At 41.6% G+C, this 20,757-nt stretch overlaps 2 protein-coding genes across 2 annotated transcripts; both read right to left on the bottom strand.

The window, feature by feature from the left end:
- Positions 1-13,588: 13,588 nt before the first annotated feature.
- Positions 13,589-15,448, bottom strand: LOC115742140 (peroxidase 73-like). Its single transcript, XM_030676254.2, has 4 exons — positions 15,169-15,448; positions 14,869-15,069; positions 14,576-14,741; positions 13,589-14,074 (listed from the first exon to the last, which is right to left on the bottom strand). The coding sequence occupies exons 1-4, from the start codon at positions 15,382-15,384 to the stop codon at positions 13,668-13,670; spliced, it is 990 nt and encodes a 329-aa protein (XP_030532114.1). The 5' UTR covers positions 15,385-15,448; the 3' UTR covers positions 13,589-13,667.
- A 2,160-nt stretch (positions 15,449-17,608) lies between these two features.
- LOC115742141 (peroxidase 73-like) lies at positions 17,609-19,289 on the bottom strand. The gene is made up of 4 exons (XM_030676256.2): positions 19,039-19,289; positions 18,749-18,949; positions 18,484-18,649; positions 17,609-18,090 (listed from the first exon to the last, which is right to left on the bottom strand). Exons 1-4 carry the CDS (start codon positions 19,255-19,257, stop codon positions 17,684-17,686), a joined length of 993 nt encoding a protein of 330 aa, XP_030532116.2. The 5' UTR covers positions 19,258-19,289; the 3' UTR covers positions 17,609-17,683.
- Between the last annotated feature and the right edge of the window lie 1,468 nt (positions 19,290-20,757).

The following is a 20,757-nucleotide window of genomic DNA, read 5'->3' as shown; positions in this document are numbered from 1 at the left end:
TTAATATAATCAACTTTTGAGGTTTTAAATGAGTATTTCTCCTAATAAAAATAGGATTTTTATTTTCTAGAGTCAAACTTGGTATTATTCATTTAAACGCCTCTCGAGGTAATTGAATTTGTTTCTTACTGGTTGTCTTCGAGTAACCTGCAATAAATTGGGATCATCTTAGAACTCTTTAAATATATAGAATTGTTTCATGCATAAGACAAGTTGCACTAATTGGGAGTAATCTCATGGGTAGCTCTTGAACTTCTACTCAATACTCAATGTATTCTTGAACTATTTTTTTATCAATTAAATCATAAGCTTTTTAAATTGTGTAAAATGTGATACTTTTATTAAATTCAATGTTAGGTGCCTCATATTGATCCACCGACATATTACCCTAGACCAACTACATAAACTCAACCACTTTCTTATCCTTAGCCAATCGTAGAAGTATTTTCCATTAAAAGCTCTAATAAAACTCTCCCATGTAACCACTACGTCGGGTGGGACTATTTTATCCTTTGGTGCCCTCCACCAGTACTCTACATTTCCTTCAAGTTGATACTCAGCTAGCAGAATCTCATCCACATCATTACAATGAAGCGATTTGAACATCTTTTCTAGTCCTTAATCCACCTATCGCCTTCCCGAGGACTTCCACTTCTAGTGAACTTTGGCGAATTCAATTTCAAAAATTGCTTAACCAAACCTTGAATGCAGCGTTCTCCACCTCCTACGTTCGTAGCCACTTGTTGTTGAGCTTGCTGCTAAAAAATAGCCCTCACATTAGCTATGGCCTCTAGTAATCCATCAATTTGAGGGTCAATTTCCATAGCTGCTCGCAAAGCCGCTTTGTGGATCCACCCGACCTTTTCGTCCTTGAGATCTTTTACACATTGACCAACCATTGTGGTGTTGGCAACTAGTGGCCAATGTCCTTTTTAATGCTAATAAGTAACATACATTACTACCAATTAGAAGCAATCATAGACACATGCGCTTGTAAGGTTTAAATCGTGTATGCGCCTACCATGCAATTCAGTTACTAGCGCACCTTATCACTTTAGATCCCTAATGAGGCCCCATCCCTAAACCTTGCTCTGATACTACCTCTTTGTGGGGTTCCCCACGACTTTCTAGGTCACCGTGTTTCTAACGGACTCTCACAAATTATGTTTTAAATATAAATCACAAGCACATGCGAGAAATGCTATAGAAACACTAAGAAGGGGCATAACATCAATACTCAATCACGGGCGCGCAAGCAAAAAAGGGTTGGTCTTTTGTATTTACATTACGCTTTTATAAAAACATCTTGGACATTCATAAAAGTTCACCACCACCGACACTAACTACCTCCATCGGCACTACCCCATCCATGTCCATACCACTCTACCGCCCAGTCAAAAAGTGTTTGCCGCAATGCTACCGCCAAAAGCCTACCTGTATAAACCAATTGTCCTATAACTCCGAACACTTCCATTACTCTACTCCGTGGTCGTTATCACTATCGTTGTCAGAAGGCATAAACGGTAATGGACCAGACAGATTACCGGATGGGTCCAACATAAACAACAATACAAAATGAAGTGGAATCAACACCTCGACCAACCTACGTCTATCTAAAGGATAAAGACCAACAAATGAAATTGTTCGGCAGGAGACTCGGGGTCATAGTATTCTTTCCATGTGTGTACAAAGTCAACAGGTACACCATAACGAAGGGTGGGGATGGCGGAAGGAATTGACATACTCTTATCTAAAAAATAGTTTAACCACAAAAGTGAGCCTATAGCTCAACAATAAAACAAATAACTCAATGACTAACAAGCGATTCAATCAATCAATCATGTAGGGCTCGACATTCGGATCATACGGGCATGGAATTTGAGATGACACCACACGTCTCATGCAATAGGACCTTGCACGCACTTGAACACACAAACGACTACATGTATATTCTTTAGTTTTTACTTCATTTCCGAGTTCATGAGGGACACTAACCTTATTTTAATTCTGACGGACACAGGCCTCGATTATGAGGGATTAACAAGTCAACTTTTTGTCCATGGGACACCGGCCATGGGAATCATAAGAGACACATGCCTCAATTTCTCCCATACTCTGAGGCTTTCGAGAGATACATGCCTCAAGTATTCCATTCCAATGGGAGACAGGCCGTGGACTTCTCGATCTCCACTCATGCTCCAGAGGGTACTATATGGATACATGAGGATATCAAACATCCTCATCGGGATACAGGTTGATGGGATCCTCGGATCAATTACTCAAATTCAAATGCAACCCGACCAACTCAGAACTCAACCAACGGAATAATCACTCCAAACAAGCTTGACCACATACTTTCTCATGTCAGAACACAACTCTTGCTTTGATTCTTAGAAGTAATGCCACTCGACATTGCGACAGGACAATTCAACAACAATTGGACACTATACTTCCCACGCACAAGCAATAACAAGGTCGAACACCATCACTCACACTTCCCACATGCATCTCGGGCACACGACCGAACACTCCACAAGATTCAGCAGAAATTCGCATGATCAACTCACGCAATTGACATACCCAAAACTCACGGACATGAAATCAAGCAATAGATTGTAAAATAATCCGCGTTTTCTAGCTCATGCAAGAAAATCTTCGATTTCAAATACCTATTTCCAAAATACTGTGTCGCAGCCAATCGAGTGACAAATCGGCAAGCAAGCGGAAGAGTTAGAAGCTTCACTTTCCTTAAAATCGAAATAGAGCGAAAATGAAGTCGATCCATGGCCAAATGAAGCTCAATTCTCCTCCTTGGTAGTGCGGCACCGAAAGCGAGAGATAGAGTAAACAAGTGATGTCAAGACGTAAGGGAATAGGCTGGGTGGATGAAGGTGCAACCGAGGGTGAGGGCCACCACCATCGCCACCGGGTCGAGCTTGAACAAGCGGGAAAAACGTCGTGGTGTGGGTCGGCTCGGGCATGAAGGGGGCGGAATCCATGAGGAATTTTTTTTTTTTTTTTGGGGGGAGGGGGAGAGGAGAGAATGGGGGAAGAGAGAGAAAGAGGGGTATAGATAGTGGGGGATTTTAATGGGTTGGTTTTAAGTAGTCCATTTGCACTCAATTTCCGGAACAAACTCAACCAGATCAACCATAATCTCATGTCATCATCCAAACTCACAATACCACACTATCGACAAAATACTCAAACCATTACCAAGCTCGATAGCTAAACATTATTTAGCTTCATATAATCTCGTAATCACAACATAAGCTTCATTACACAATCCATTTCATTCATTAAACAAGTTGACGAAAATTCTAGCCATCACAACTACAGTAATTTCTGTTTTCTTTTCATCTTGACAATGACCTCAAATATGAGAGCAAGAACTCACGGCTAAGGCCGCATAGGCGAGATCGTCAAGGATGACAAGGCAGCGGAGGACAATGATTCACAATAGGAAGATGGCGTGGTGGACAATAACTGTAATGGTGGAGCACGGCTGCGAAGGAAGAAAAGATGGGAAAAAGGGAAAAAAAATGTTGCTGTACTTCGTATCGTGGGCTCCTCGACGGAGAATGCATAAACATTTGACTAGAAACTTCAGACGCCAACTTCGACAGCCAGCGATCAATTAATGATGTTGGTCGCCCCATCAACAATTTCCATTAGCCAGCTTAAGAGCAGAATGGCGTTGAACTCAATTTAAAATGTTCGGAGATGAAATTAAACAAAAACAAAAAAAGCTCACGGGCTATATTGAATCTCTCAAAAAAGTTCAAGGATTACCCACGATATAATCCTCACTAATCAAACATATAAGAGCAATCAAATCTTAAAACTTATCACATATGTTTAATCGAGTCCTTCGTTAACTCCGTCCAACTTGACAATGCTAACGTAGATTTTTTTTTCAAATATTTTCTCTGCTCTACATGGCGATGACATGAAAAGACATGAAACATAAGGTTAAAACGACGTCGTTTTGGTCTAAATTTAATTTTGAATGCAAATTTTATTTAAATTAAATTAAAAAAAAAGCAAACGTAAAAACTAAATGGCAAAAGGACACTTGGAGTGCCAATATTTATGTACGGCGCTTACTTTAGTGTCAGTATTTTATTTTTGGATCATTTAAGTGCCCGTGTCTTTTAAAAATGATTATTTCAATGCGAAGTCCAACAAGGCTTGCCGGAAATCATGCGTGGCTTGCCGGAGATCCCAATTAGAAATAAAAAAATCCAAAATTTAATTTAAAAAATCCACTTAATAAGCTAAAAACTGAAAAAATATTAAAAACAGAACCTAAAAAAATCAAGACTTATGCAAAATTAACTAAATAACGAAAAAAAGTAAAAAAAAAATTTCATGATGACTTGTCTCGGCGAGGGCTGTACCCTTGCAGCCGCCTCTCCACCGTCGCCGGCAATGGCCGGCGATTAGTGGGGGCCGGTTGGCTGGGGTTAGCGACCCCAGGCCATTGGCCCAGGGGGCGAGGCTTGCCCCGCCGAGTACGGGCAAGGGTTGCCGCTTCACCCCATTGTCCAATGGCCGGGGGTCGTCGACCCCCTGCGGACCCGTCTCACCGGTTCTTGGCCATTATCGGCAATGGTGGGTAGCAATAGTGGCGAGGGTTTGCAAGCCCTCATTGCTACAACAAATCATTTTTTTTTTCTTTTTTTAGTTATTTTGGTATTTTTTAAAATTTAATTTAATTTTTTAAAAATATTTTAGCTTGTTAATAAGTTATTACATGAGGCGTCTTGTGGACTGATTTTTTTCAAAAAAATTGCCACGTGGATTGACTTTTTAAAAAGAATTCTATATAATATTAAAAAATTAATAAAAAATACCATGTGTATTGTTTTGTCAGAATTGGCACTTAAGTGATCATTTTTTTGCCGGAATTGGCACTTAACTAATCATTTTTTCTCCGATTTGGTACTTAAGTGATAAATATATATATATATATATATATATATATATATATATTTGCCCTAAAGTGAGCGTTGTACACAAATATTGACACTTCAAGTATCTTTTGCCAAATATAAACATAAAAAAGGACAAAGGAGAACCAGGCGGGAAGGGTTGCAAGCCCCTACCACTACCGTTACCGCCCCACCATCATTGGGAAGGGCCGGCAAGGGTGGGGGACAACTAGTAGGGGTCACCGGCGACCCTCACTCGATCCGGGGGAGGGTTAGCTACACTTACCTACGGTTGGCGGCCCTCCCCGGCCATCGTCAATCCTCACCAGTCTTCCTTGGTGATGTTGGCATGGCGGCGGTTAGGGCTTATAGCTCTCGTCAACTAGTTTCTCTTTTTTTTGTTTTTATTTTTTATTTTAATTTAGCTTATATTTTGTTAATCAAATTGGACGAAGTTAACGGAACGATTCGATTGAATCGAGTTGACAAGTTTTAGGATTTGATTGCATTTTTTGTAAGTTTTAAAGCTTAATTATACTTTTGTGATAAATTTTAGGACTTTTAGCGCATTTAGGGCAAGAAACAGAAAAAAAAAAGTTTTTTTTGGGCGGAGGGGGGGGGCGGTGTGTTAATCAGAAGATCCAAATCTGACCACCACACTCCCTAGTTTACATGCAACACGGTGGCCTCTAGGCATTCTACAAAGGCGGTAGGATGGTGAGAAAAGTCTGATAAAGAGATTCTTAACTTGCAGTACATGATAAGAGTCAAGGCCCTACTACCCCTTTTGAACACGAGTGGGCAGTAGCGTACCCCACCTATCCATGGTCCATGCAACGTCCGACGTTCAGAGATGTCCACTGGAATGACATGAAGAGATAATATTGTTTGAGGAAAAAATTATGCAATATCTCGCAATTGATTTATTCAAGCCCAACGTGGGATCGTGTTTGACTTCAAATTTCTACCAAATAGAGCTTATTATCTAAAACAATAGTGTGAAGCATGTCCCCTATTTTTTTTTTTTTTATTTTTGACTTTTTTGTGCAGATCACATAAGGGTTAACGCATTTGAAGATCCATAACCAATGATATTCAAAAAATGAAAACTTATAGAAATGAACGAAGACTTAAGTAGGGTTCGAAACTCTCCCCAACGCGTTTCTCGGACTTAAGTGGGGGGCCCTTGCTGGTGGGCTGCGGGGCCAACCTCCCTCCAAGTATAGTTGCCGTCGGAAAGGACCTTCACCCCGCACAAAGGGTGGCTAGTGAGTGAGCTCGATTACGATCGACGGATCCTTGATTATAAAAAAAAAAAAAAAAAATGAAGACTGTCTTTAATATTCATATGGATTTATTCTTCGAGGCCTTGATGTCGAACATGCATCTCTTAGCTACCCATGTACATACATAATTTTCGGCTGACGGGTCTCGAGCCAAGAAGTATATATATTAAATATAATCCTTTTTCAAAGAATTTACACAGCCTATATATTGATGATCAATGCATGTCCATATCAAGATGTGACAAGAATTAGTCCACTGACCAAACCCAATCTAGCTAAAAAAGTTAGCTGTAGATGTATAATTCGATCATTTGACATTAATTGCAATCAATTAGCTGTAGATGTATAAGTTGATCGCTGTTGCAAGCAAGTCATTATTTCTTCTTATAATATTCTCGATCAACTTGCAAGGGTACTTTCTTAAGGATTGTGCTGGTTTGCTTCACGAAGTATTACTCTACGCTGGAACAACTCATACTTGGCGACAGAATCCTACGTTGTCGTTGTCCAATTGGAACGTCTTCGAGAGTTTTTGGATTTACAGACTCGGAGCGAGACTCGTCGAGGATAGCTGAGCCCACTATATTATTTGGCGGGTTTGGTGTCAATTTGTGTCCTTCTAACACGTGGCAACCCGTCATTAACTCATTTCATCACGACAATGCCACAACCTTTCATCGGCCCGGGTCCTCATGACACGCCGCATCTCATCAACTAGCCAATTTTCGTACACGATGATTGCTACAAGGCACCAGTCTAATTTAACCATTTGCGGACTCTTGATTGTCGGGATTATAGCACTTCTAGGCTTCGCTACTTTATCACTTCCACACTTTTGAGACTTTTGAAACCCTACTTCGACATCTTCAAAATGGGATTTTGAGTGACACAGATTAAAAATAAAATAATAATAAAAAGAATCATCAAGAAACTCTCCACGACAAATTCTTAACTACTAGACACTCCTTATCTGTCACTTGACATTACTTCTTCCCGCTTCTCGTATTATTGGACTAAGCTAGCTATTTTTCCTGAGTAAAACTCCCTCAACTAAATTTGGTCGATTGGCTTTACGTAGATCTTACTAAACAGCGAAGATACTTCATATATTCCAAAGCGTAATTTCGTTTTCTTTGAGGAGCTCTAAGCTGGCTACAAGAGAACTCCGTCTTCTGAAATCGATGGATTCTAGAGAAATGCATTGGAAATGAGCTTAATTCCCTAAAGAATCCCAAACTTTATATTTATCCCGAACCTTTTTATGGAAAAATCGCAAATTTTCACTTTTGTTCCAAATTTTCTTTGATTAACCCCACAACTAAAAATCACCACTGATTTCTTCCAAAGTCACATGCGGCCTGTGAGGTTGGGGCCGTGGCGACCACTGTGGAGAAACGTGATCTATGCGGCTAGCATTGTTATAAAACAGACTTGATGGCACTTCCTTATATAACAGGGCTTGCAGACTATGGGACAACATAATGTTGAAATCGCTATTGGCCGGAGAATATTAGGAGTTATTGAGAAAAAAAAAATTGACGAGTTGTGAGATTAGCTCCAGATGAGCACTCTGATGTGCACCGGATGCAAGTGCAACCAGTGCAAGCTCTAATACCAAGATATGAGATAATATGCCGAAAAGAACTCTAAAATTTTCATATATTTCGATGTTTTTCTAATAGATATTACATTAGTATATTTATAGACTTTATTATATGACTATCTAAGGTAATCAAATTTAGTACGATTAATAAAGATATTCACAAGTGGGGATATGCAGAATCTCCGAGATATATGTACAATGTCACAAGAAATATGTAAAATATCCCACGTCTTAGAAAATATCCTAATCATCTATTGTATCCAACACTAAGCTAAGGGGGTGTATGACAACCATTTTACTTCCTTGTTTCTATTTCAAGCCAATTTCTAGAATAGGTTTGTAATAAAAACTCGTTTAGCAACGAAATTCTATTTTTCTATTTCTAAAATAAAAATTTATGCCAGAAATAGATTTGGAACGTAAATGAGAAACAAATTTTTTTAGCTTTTCGGAGAAACAGAAATAAAAACTAATAACTCCTCACTTTTTCTCAAGTACCCGCCACCGCCAACCACCACCCCCTGCTAGTCATTGCCCCTCGCTTCACCGCCGGCCACCGCCACCGACCACGCCACCGCCGACCACCGCCCACCGCCAACCTCTCTCGGCGCCCTCAACCATCGCCAACCGCCGTCGACTTCCGCCGGTTGCCTCAACCATAGTCGGCTGCTGCCGACCTCCGCCGATTGCCGCCAACCACCGCTGACCTTTGCTGCTGCCAACCACTACCATCGGTCACTCACAACCGTGGCCGACCATCACCAGTCGGCCCTCGCCTCACCCCCGCCCGCCGCTACCCACCACCGACCTTTGCCGCCACCAACCACTGTCCTCGGTAGCCCGCTATAGACCATAGGCTACCGCCGTCACCGCCGCAACCCACTGCCTTCCGTCGCCGGCCACCACCGACCACCACCAGTAGCTAACCCTCGCCACCCATCGCTTCCCTCTGCCAGCCGCCGCAACCATCGCCGGTTGCCGCAGACCACTATCGACCTCTGTCGGGGCCGCAGAAACCACCACCGTAGCCGGAGTAAAAAATAAATAATAATTTTTTTATTTTTAAATAGTAAATAATAATTTCTAGAAGTAGAAATTTTTAACTCGTTGTCAAATGAACTTCGGTCTAAGATTAGAAATTTTATATTGTTATCAAACACATTTTTTTGCTCAAAAATTCATCTAGAAACAAAAATAGAAAAATCTATTTCTAGCCAAAAATCTATTTCCGGAATAGAGTGGTTGTCATGTATCCCCCAACTTCCCGAGCCTATTGGTCCTTAGTACGGAGAGCCCTAGGAAGTGTTCTAGTGCAATTTGACTCTTTGTTATGCCTCAAGAAGTTGGTCCGGCTTGCTTTCTAAAGTATGGAATTGGCCACAAGTGACATCCCTCCTCAAACTCGGGAGTATACTGGGTATGGTAAGGATAGCCTTACGTCTTTGATAGATTTGTCAAAATGGTCATGAACCCATTTCTTAATCCGTATTTAACGGATACGTTGTTATATGAGATAGTTATATTCAGTAAATGGGCTTAGAATGATAAAACTCAACATACTATGGGTGCTTGATGGGTCCAAACTCACTTAAACCTAACCTACCTTTATGACTTTTTCTTCACTCTCTCTCATCCTCACTCGATCTCACGCTTGCTTACCTTGTGTCCTCAACTCGGTTTGGGTATGAGTTTTCCGAATTGGGCTAAACAAGAGGCGGGGTATGGGTCAAGTATGAGTCACTAGATTTGTATCACATGGAATGGGTTAAAATGTCTTAAATGAGTCAATTTGAGTTAGGCCGTTTTAACCTAATCCAAACCCGACTTGATCTACCCGTTTGACGGGTCTAGTATTTGTGTATGGTAGCACATGGGATATACCGGCTCATGGGTATATGATCCTATATTTGTGGGTTGGAGAGAATCGGGGCCCGCATGGCAATGATTCTAATCCGAAAAAGTAATTCTGATTAGAATTGATTTTTTCTGATTTTGTTCCCTGAATGAGTTTTAGAGAATCAAAACGTATATGGTAAATGCACAAAATTTCGGTTCTTGGAGTAGAAACGTGTTTGGTAACTACACAAATTTTTTGTTCCTAGGAATAATCTCTCTTCCTAATTTTTGTCTTTTAAGTCAAGTAATGACGTACTTACTTTATGAAATTTCATCATCTATTTCAAATTAATTGAAGATTAATTCATATTGATTCTCTTATATAATATATTGCATGTTGCATATAACATTATTTTGTGCTATTCCGTTTAATTAATTGCCCTATTTATAACAAGTCATTTTAAGCATAAAAAAAAAGATACCATGTTGGGTTAATGTGTGATTTTAAATTAGCTCGGGCCCTCCCAAGCCTATTCAAAATTGCAATGAGGGAATATCGGATTTGATCTTAGTATGATTGGTGACATGTGTATGTGTATAAGCAAATGGAGTCGTCACCAATCTTTGGGAAAGGTGGACTAAAAACCTTATTAAGCGGTCTAGAGAAACCGTTCGATTCTAGGCAACTAGAGAGATCTAGGGTCCAGGGACTTAGTTACGTCAGTGTTTCCACCAACGCCCTTTCGGCACCAAAATTGAGTGTTTTCTAAAAGTGTTTCATTAAAATTTTTAATTCATTTTCAAACCTATGAGGTAAGCCAATGCTAAGCGTTCAAGCAGCTTGTTTTAATCTTTTTTAAAACATGTTGTACTTTTACCAATTAAATCCTAAATATTTAACTTGTGCCAAGTCAGCACTAAATTTTTTCAAATTTTGCTAATTGAGTCATCGGCCAATTTTTGGCCGAATATTGCTGATGTGAATGTCAGTCATAGGGCTAAAACTAACGTAGATAATTTTCTAACATTTTAATATTTTTTCAAACCTTATATTTATTTTTGTTCCTTTCTTTTCTTTTTCATTTTTTTTTATTTTCTTCTCTTTTCCTTCTTGCCTTTTTCAATTTTTTACTGTGGCCAGAAAGGTTCATCGAGCCCTCACCGGCTACTAACCAAGGGTAGTGAAGCCCTCATCACCTGCGGGCGAGGGTCGCAACTTATGCCCAGATTTAAGCAAGGCTACCTCGCTCATGACTGGCGAGGCTAGCCATTGTAGTAGCGGGTGAGGCCACCTTGCCTAGATTCGGCCGAGTGCCCAATGACCCTCACCAGCCATAATAAAAGAGGTAAATAAGGAAAAGAGAAGAACAGAAAAAAGGAAAATAAAAAGAATGAATAAAATAATTATTAAAATATTAAAAAATATTATTCATGTCAGCACCGGCCTTACCATGTAGGATGGTCAGCATCCACATCAGCGGTTTCTAGCCAAAATTAATCGGGTGGACTCAATTAAGAGATTGTAAAAAGTTTTAGGACTCAATTGGTACAATTGAAGGATTTCAAACTAAATTAGCACATGTGCAATATGTTTTTTTTTTTACTTTTTTGGTACTTCTTCCTTATAGATGGAAATGATCTTTCTCATTGAGTGCTAGATGATAGGAGGAGTTACAATCAAACAAAATGGCTTAATGTCATGACAAGTGTCTTCATTGTTGAGGGCGAGCGGGAGAAGTCTAATACCTTCATCTAAGGAGATTAGCAAGAGGGAGCCTTAAGTCCGAGCTCATCAACATATCAAATTGAACCGACCGTCACTTAAAAGTTTAAGCTAATGAGTGATGGGTATGATATATTGATTGCTCAACTCTATGTGTGACTTCTCTAACACAACTCACGTGTGCATCCTAACAATCTCTCCCTCACATGTGAGCTCACCCTTAGGTCTGCTCCCCTTTAATTCAAATATATTTTCATGCACTAACATATCTCAACTTGAATATCTATCGACGCCCACCCTTATCCCAACGTAGTCTCTAAACCGAATCATGAAGGCTGCTATCGATACCACGTTGCTGCACTATAATGCTCACCACCTAAAAATCGTATTGGTCATCAGATTCATTCATTGAGATACTCACTAAATACTAGAACAATTTTGGGGCCCATCAATCGATAACCAGCTTTGATACCATTTGTTGGGAGCCTACAACATAAGATGAATACTTTTACTCTAGGGGATTATAAAAAAGGAGTCTAAGTTTGAGCCCATCAACATATCTAATTAGATATGCCTTCATTCAAAAGTTTAAGCTAATGATTTATGGGTCAACTAGTATATATTAAATGCTCCACACCACATCAATTCTCCGATGTGGGACTTCTCCGATATAACTCAAGCATGCATCCTAACATATCTATCCCGCCATGGTAACAATCATGATTATGGCGATTAAATCATCTTTCGAAAATGGTTCCACCACTAATCCCTTCATAGAGATGAGTTTAAAGTAAGGGCAAGCAATTCTAGGGCCGTTTCAAGTTTCACAAGGCACCTACCCACTAGGAATCGGCTCTCCAATTTTTGGAGCCATGAACATACCTTACATACTCTAGAACCTACCTTATCATAGGCTCTAGAGTCGGTTTCAAGGTTTACTCATATTATACTTGTCTTATTAATTGAGAGATTACAGTGTATTGTATCCTATAACGACTACCATCTATTGTTGCAATCTACATGCCACAACTTATATTTAGACATGCGGGGAATATGAAATATTAATAAAATAAAAGTTTCGATAATAAATATTGCTGCAAAATGGAAACTCGGACTAGTAGTTTCGGATTACATACTCACCATCCGACGCCATATAATACCGCAAGATCGTTCGGAAATATAAAATAAGAAAAACATAAAGACTTGTTTCAGGAATTTGGAACCTACTTGCCAAAATCGATTTTTTAATTTTTGAAACTTGGTAATTACCTTGCATATCCTAGAACCTGAAATCGGACCAATCATCGATTCGATTATTCAGTTCTCGATTCGATCTTGAAACTACGTTGGTCCCTAATTTAAAGTGAAGGTCTTGTTTGGAAGGTCATTGATCGGGGACGGACGATTTGAAATGATTCGGGAAGTAGCTTCTCTCCTTACGAAAGGTCGTCGAGTAGGATTGTTAACCCATCGGGTACAAGTGGGGCACGTCGCGCATGCACGTTAGTCTGCCAAAAATTTGTCATCATTAAAAATTACGTAAAAGGGCATGCTAATCTTTAGGGATTTAAAATCTTTTTTTTTTTTTTCAAATACTGATTTTGTAGATGTTGTACCCACGACAAATATGTAAGAGATTCTGAACCTCTTTCATATTATAACAGTCTTCCTAAGAAAATCAAATTTTGAGATACCTTATTTTTTTCCGTGTATACTATTCCTTTGAACAGTGCAAATTTAACCAACAAATACTTTTCATATTAATTATTCGAAAAGTTCATAAAAAAAAAAAAACGACTTTTCTAATGTTACAACGGTCATTTTCTCAAACACACGCGACGCGTCCAACACATTTGCCCCGAGGAAATTAAACTAATAATCCCTAGTGACTTAGAATTTGCAAGGATCGACCAAAAAAAAATTTATAATCCAGCTCTTAATATCAAGGACCAGATAGGGAGGACAAGCCGGTCCATTATCCAGCCGTACACTCCAAGAGAATATTAAATTAAGGTAATGTGGTCAATCACTAATCATTGACGAAAATGAAAAGTAAAATTAAAATCAGAATTACATTTAAAAAGAAAAAGAATCACTTCATAGCATTATCATTATTCCAATAGGATGGAAAAGTCGTAACAAAGCATGGCATGATTGGCACCACATTATTGAAACCCAACTTTTTAATTCAAATATATCGTTTTTGTACTTTTCTATCCTCGCTAACTAAAACAAAACCGAAAATTAACAACGTTTCTCATCGTATCCCATATTCATCGGAATCGTCAATTGAACGCGGCGCAGTCGCGGCGGATGTTCCCGTTCCTCCCGGTCTTGACCCCGACCCGGCCCAGCTTGGTCATGGCGGAGATGAAGGCTCTCTGGAAGGCCGGGGAGTTGGCGGCCCAAGTGTTCACGGTGGGCTTCGACCGCGGGTCGGCGAAGAGGACTTGGTCCGAGGTGAAGAGGCCCATCCCGTTCTGGAGGTTCTTGAAGTACATATTGTCAAAGGTCCGAGGGGTGTTTGGGTCCATGTTGATGGCGATCCTCGGGTCGACGTTGCGGGGGCACATGCCTTGGAGCTGGGTGGCGTAGTTCCGGTTCAGGGTGGGGTCAACCGGGTTCTGGCGGCTGAAGTTGTAGATCCGGTTCGTGAACTTGCCGCAGTGGGAGAATCCGACTGTGTGGGCGGCTGCACAAGAGCAAGAGGAAAGGACCATATACGATTAGACGAAAAGGTAAGGACACCTAACCATATTATAAAAACTATAGACATAGCAATAATGTGTATAATATTATTGAGTGACAGCAAGATGACATGCATCAAAGTCACCAAATTAAATCCCATTAAACAATTGACCCTTTTCCATGTTCTACTTGCACATGCTTCCATTGGTTTGCTAGCAATGTGTCGTCTCGAATTGGAGCAATCTCACCGGCCCTCGTGTTTCATAGCTTGCTTAATTAATCGGCGTGAAAAAAAAAAGTTCGGTAAATTCACGATCTTCGAATTATATGTCGGATAATATGGTCATGTCGATTATATTAATTTACAACCCAGACAATGTTCGGTTACATGTTGAAGTGGTATCGCCCCTCGTTAAGACACTCTAGCTTGAGGAGCATATTTAGGTGATTACCAGAAACGATCTAAGTTATAGGTGATGGGTTCGTGTTCGGCACGCGCGCTTACCGGAGAGTGCGATCATGTCAGCTTGGGAGAGGCCATTAGCAGCAAACAAGGCATTGAGCCTGTTGAGGTCGTCGGTCGGTTGGGGGAGCCTCCCGTTGACGCTCGCCGCTGTCGAACTCAGCCCGTCCAATCTCCCCAACTCCACCGCATACGACGGCCCTCCTGACTGCAAATTTCACCAATTCCGCTCATTTATTTTCATGCGCAACACCAAGATTGACATTTGCGGCACCAATTACCAGCGTCGGGACAGACCCGAAAACTATTTAACGTGAGAAAGTTAGTACACAAACCAGCGCAATGACGTCTCGGGTTGCCATGGCGAGGATGTCGGCGCACGAGACCTTGTTTTGGCAGCTTGGGACAGCGTCGACAGCCGCTTTCGCCTTGATCACGGTGTCGAACCCGTCTCCGGCCAGCGACAAGTTGTCTGGATGGTCCTTCTCCGCCTTTTTGCTAGCTGTGGACGCCACTATCACCGAAGCATCGCACCCCTATTCATCCAAAGAAAGCACCAAAACACAAATGGGTCAATCCCGAGCAAAAAATAGACAAAAGGGTCTTTAGATTCAATCACGGGGCATCGGAAATACCTGTACGAAGCAATCATGGAAAAAGAGACGAAGAGTGCCGGGGACAGTGACGAAGGTCTGCTGGAACTTCTGCCGGACAGCATTGCGCACGATGCTCTCGACGTTCGGGCACACGTTGGCGTAGTAGTTGTGCCTCAGCTGAGCCGACGTCGAGTGAGGGCAGAGGCACAAGCAAATGGACAGCGTCCACGCCATGAACAGCTTGAGCGAAGCCATCGTCGGAATCGCAAAGAAAGTGGGGGCTTTGGTGAGAGAAAGCGAATGACAAAGTTGGTGTATATAGGGCAATTTCATGGGTTCAGCCAGGGACATTTAGATTAGACAGGAACGGTCGGAAGTGCCAGCTGGGTTATGACGAGAATCTCTCGCCTTTTTTAAAAAAGAGGGATAGGGTTGAAAGTAGGGGGCTTTTGATAAAGAAATATGAAGGAGACTTGGATGTTGGCTTCTTCCAATGGGCGCCTTCGCCTCATTCATTTGGTCGTAGGGTCAGCATAGCTTCAGAGTAAAACTTGAAATCTGAAATCGGATTAGTAAAAAACCAATTCCACCCCAGATTTCAAGATATGTAGAGTATGTTCTAAATGCTAAAAGTCGAGGAACATGTTCCAAAGGGTATGTTTTAGGTAGGTAGAATCTATAATTTGTAACCCGTAATAAGTTTTTGTGTTTTTCTTGGTATACCTCTTCGCGCGATCCTGTAATGTTTCATAACGTCCAATGATGAGTATGTAATCTAAAACCACTAGTTTAAACTTCCATTTCCGACGATATCTACGACTGAGACTTTTACTTTGTTGATGTTTCATGTTTATTCGTGTGCTCGAATATGAATTGTGGTGAGTAAATTGTAACAGCAAATGGTGATCGTTAGAGGTAATGATTCACTCCAACAGTTCAATTAAGAATACATATGAAACTTGGATGGGCCTTAGGATTTGTAACATGATAAGTTTCTAGTTTCAAGATATGCATGATAGATTTCAAAATTTGAAAAATGAGAAACTTCTTCTGCCGGATTGATTGTACCGAACCTAGAATTGCTCAACCCTATTTGATCGGGTTGCTTGTTATTGGATGAGTCTGCGGGGGAGATTGTGTGTGAACGAAGCATCCACGTCGCTGCGGCAGCTTCGAGTGCCCTTCGGGAAGCACTAAAAAAACGTTTGCTTGTACGCCTGCCCAAGTGCCAACGCTTGCTAGGAGAGAATCTTTTGTGATAGAATGATGGGGTCACTGAGATTTTTGTCCATATGTGTGCCAGAAAACTAAATAGATTGGAGTGGTTTGAAAAATATAACGCAAGAAGCCAAATGGGTACGACCCCCATGTGGGAATGCTATGGAATCGTTGCCAATAATGTGGTGATGAGCCCAATTTGACTATGAGTTGTGTTGTTGCATGTGCATAACGATGTGTGCATGCTGATGGTGTACCAGTCGAGAGAGTTCCTACGTTGAATCATGGCCAAAAATCGAAATGATGTTGATGATCTCGCTATTTGGATGACGATATTTAAGGTCTTTCGATGAAGTACATCTCAGCCATTGAACATTCAGCAATCTCGTGGGGCTGATGACCTCGGTGCAGTATTGGGCCGGCTCAACTGTATAGATTGTTCGACCATACAAAAAGACAGAATGGATTGGCTCAATTTGAAGTGCGAGAGGGACAGATCCCAGAGACGAAGGAGGTCGTGACTTTCATTGATTCCCTCCAACAGAGGTGACCCGGCACGCGCGACCGCATTGTGTCGGTGCGGGGCCATTGGCCCCCATAGTCATCGTGTCGAGACTAAGTTCAGTTCTTTCTTGGTTAACTTCCTCGGTCTTTAGAAGGCTTAAGACACGATACGAAAATGCGAGCAGCTAGGCTCTATTTCCACTGTTTGGACGACAATGTTTAAGGTCTTTCGATAAAGTAAATCTCGGCCATTAAACATTCAATGATCACGTGAGGCCGACGAACTCGCTGAAATATGGGGGCTTAACTGTATGGATTCGCTCAATTTTAAGTGCGAGAGGAATAGAGACCTGCGGCCAAGGAGGTCGTGACTTCTATCGATTTCCTCCAACGGAGGTTGCCTGGCTCACATGACCACATTGTATTGGCACATAGCCATTGACCTTCCTAGTCGCCGCTTCGAGACTCAGCTCGGATCTTTCTGAGTTAACTTCCCTAGTCCTTATTAGGCTTCAAACGCAATACACAGGTGCGCGCTTGTGCCCACTAAGATGCAAATGGAGCTTGGATGGCAGCGACACCCATTGCTGGTGGTGAGTAGTCGTAGTTGGTGGTGGTAGTGGTCGTCGTCGTTTCATGGTTTTACAGTTATTAACCCTTGATGGAATTCCAATACTAGTTATTAGTAGGTAATCTAGTTTTTTTTTTTGGGTGAAGTAAGAAATCAGTAGGTAGTCTAGTTCCATATCGTTTTTTGTACTTTTCTTTCCTCGCTAACTAAACAAAACCAAAGTTAAGAACGATTCTCATTATATCCATATCGATTAGATCATCAATTGAACACCGCGCAGTCGCGGCGGATGTTCCCGTTCCTCCCGGTCTTGACCCCGACCCGGCCCAGCTTGGTCATGGCGGAGACGAAGGCTCTCTGGAAGGCCGGGGAGTTGCCGGCCCACTTGTTCACAGTGGGCTTTGAACGCTGGTCGGTGAAAAGGACTTGGTCCGAGTTGAAGAGGCCCATCCCGTTCTGGAGGTTCTTGAAGTACATGTTGTCGAAGGTCCGGGGGGTGTTTGGGTCCATGTCGATGGCTATCCGCGGGTCGACCTTGCGGGGGCACATGCCTTGGAGCCGGGTGGCGTAGTTCCGGTTCAGGGTGGGGTCGATCGGGTTCTGGCGGCTGAAGTTGTAGATCCGGTTCGAGAACTTGCCGCAGTGAGAGAATCCTACCGTGTGGGCAGCTGTCCAAAAGCATGAGGAAGGGACCATGTATAATTGGACAAAAAGATAAGGACACCTAATCATATTATAGATCATAGACATAACACTATTATTGACCCTTTTCCATGTTCTAAATGCACATGCTTCTTTTGGTTTGCTAGCGAGATGTCGTCTTCAATTGGAGCAATTATCACCAGTCCTCGTGTTTCATGGCTTGCTTAATCGGCGTAAAAAAAATCCATAAATTCCCCATCCTCGAATTATATATTGGATAATATGTTGAGGATGATTAAATTAATTTACTAATATCCGGTCACATATAGAAGTGGTATCACTTCACGCTCTAGTTTAAAAGAGCATATTTTGATAATTACTAGAAAGGTGATGGGGTCGTGTTGGGCACGCGCGCTTACCCGAGAGTGCGATCATGTCAGCTTGGGAGAGGCCATTAGCAGCAAACAAGGCATTGAGCTGGTTAAGGTTGTTGGTCGGCTGAGGGAGCCTCCCGTTGACACTCGCCGCCGTCGAACTCAGCCCGTCCAATCTCCCCAACTCCACTGCATAGGACGGCCCTCCGGACTGCAAATTTCACCAGTTCCGCTCATTCATTCTCATGCATAAACACCAAGAGGGGCGTTTGTGGCACCAGTTATCAAGACGAGAAATTAGCACACCAACCAGCGCAATGACGTCTCGGGTGGCCATGGCGAGAATGTCAGCGCACGAGACCCTGTTCCGGCAGCTCGGGACCTTGTCGACGGCCGCTTTTGCCTTGACCACGGCGTCGAACCCGTCTCCGGCCAGTGACAAGTTGTCCGGATGGTCCTTCTCCGCCTTGTTGCTAGCGGTGGACGCCACTATCACCGAAGCATCACAGCCCTATTTATCCAAAGAAAGCACCAAACGGTCAATCCCGACCGAAAATGAACAAATGAGTCTTCAGAATCAATCACGAGGTGTCTAAATACCCGGACGAAGCAATCATGGAAAAAGAGACGAAGCGTGCCGGGGACAGTGACGTTGGGAGCCTGCTGTAACTTCTGCCGAATGGCATTGCGCACAATGCTCTCGACGTTCGGGCACACGTTAGCGTAGTAGTTCTGCCTCAGCTGAGCCGACGTCAAGTGAGGATAGAGGCACAAGCAAACGGACAGCGACCACGCCGCCAAGAGCTTGAGCGGAGCCATAGTCGAAAGTGAAGAGAAGTAGGGTTTTGGCGAGGGAGAAGCGAAAGACATAGGTGGTGGATAAATAGGGCAATTTCATTGGTTCGGGTTAATGTATGGGAGCGAGGAAGATCAGATCATTAGACAAGAGTGATCGTAAGTTCCAGCTGGGTTATGACAAGAATCTCTCCCTTTTTCTTAAAAAGAGAGGAAGAGGGTTGAAAGTAGGGGGCCATTGGTATCCCAATTCAATTCCTGGCAACTTTCATTTACATTTTTTTTCACCAAAAATGTTTTATAAGACTCTTGGATTCTCGAATTTTGAGTATTCTACTTTTACTCAATTCAACAACTGCTCCCGGCTCGGACAAGTTCACGTTTGATCTCAACGCTAACCAATCTTCTTTTTCAACTCCTTCCCCTGAAGCCACCAGCTAACCTGACTTAATTCATGCACCTACTTAACCAAGTCAATTGATTAAGATATATGAAAGAGACATGGATGTTGGCTTCTTCGAACGGCCGCATTCATCTTATTCATTTGGTCATAGGGGTGAACATGATTTCAGAATAAAATCTAAAATTTGGAATTGGCCCGGCTTCAGGTTTAATATGAAATCACTAGCCCGAGCTTTCATTTATGGCGATATTTATGATCGAGACTTTTACTTTGTTAATGTTTCATATTTATTCACGTGTCTAAATATGAGTTGTGGTGAGTAGATTGTAATAGCAAATGATGGTCATTAAAGATAATTATTCTCTGCAATAGTTCAAATAAGAATACATGTGGAATCTATGTAGATCTTGAAATCTACTTCTGAACAAAAGTATTTTATTTTTTTTACTTTTTGAAGTAGCTCCAAAACTACTTCCGGAGCAAAAAAATGTTATAAGTAGAAAAATACAATTGCGTAACTAAAAGGATTTTTGATTCAGAAGTTGCGTTACCAAACGGATTTCTATTTCAGAAATACTTATAAAACAAAAATTCTATTCCAAAAGTATTGTCATTTGCGCCCTGAATTAATTGGAGTGGTTGAAAATATAACATAAGAAGGCAAATGGGTACGATCCCCATGTGGGAATGCTGTGGAATCTTTACCAATAATGTGGTGATGACCCGATTTGACTAGGCACAGGAATCAAAATCACAACTCTGGTGTTCGACTTCGAATGCCTATTCTAGCAAATGGTGACTCGAAATGCATGTCTTACATGCAGGTTAAAGCATTTAAGGTATCTAGTCATCGGACAGTGAGTTGTTATTGCATTTGCACAACAATGTGTGCATGCTGATGGTGAACCCGTCGAGAGTTTCTTTGTCGAATGATTGCCCGAAATTGAAATGATGTGGATGCGCTAATCGTAGGAAGTAGATCTCTACTCGTGATTTTATGAGCCCTCGTTTGGATCCATTGATAAGGAATCGACAAGGTGATTCCCCGTTATATGTAATTTTCATTGCATAGGATTAGACTCTATTTTCGCTATTTGGATGACAATGCTTAAGGTCTTTCG

Source organism: Rhodamnia argentea, chromosome 11 (genome assembly GCF_020921035.1).
Source record: "Rhodamnia argentea isolate NSW1041297 chromosome 11, ASM2092103v1, whole genome shotgun sequence".
Classification (NCBI taxonomy): Eukaryota; Viridiplantae; Streptophyta; class Magnoliopsida; order Myrtales; family Myrtaceae; genus Rhodamnia; species Rhodamnia argentea.
The sequence above is the reverse complement of the archived record's forward strand: the minus strand, read 5'-3'. Positions and strand labels throughout refer to the sequence as shown.

Coding starts and splice junctions, on each gene's coding strand:
- LOC115742140 (XM_030676254.2), bottom strand. CDS start 15,384: ATGGCTTCGCTCAAGCTGTTCATGGCGTGGACGCTGTCCATTTGCTTG. Junction 15,070..15,168: donor TCCATGATTGCTTCGTACAG/GTATTTCCGATG, acceptor TTGGATGAATAG/GGGTGCGATGCTTCGGTGAT. Junction 14,742..14,868: donor CCCGAGACGTCATTGCGCTG/GTTTGTGTACTA, acceptor TGAAATTTGCAG/TCAGGAGGGCCGTCGTATGC.
- LOC115742141 (XM_030676256.2), bottom strand. CDS start 19,257: ATGGCTCCGCTCAAGCTCTTGGCGGCGTGGTCGCTGTCCGTTTGCTTG. Junction 18,950..19,038: donor TCCATGATTGCTTCGTCCGG/GTATTTAGACAC, acceptor TTGGATAAATAG/GGCTGTGATGCTTCGGTGAT. Junction 18,650..18,748: donor CCCGAGACGTCATTGCGCTG/GTTGGTGTGCTA, acceptor TGAAATTTGCAG/TCCGGAGGGCCGTCCTATGC.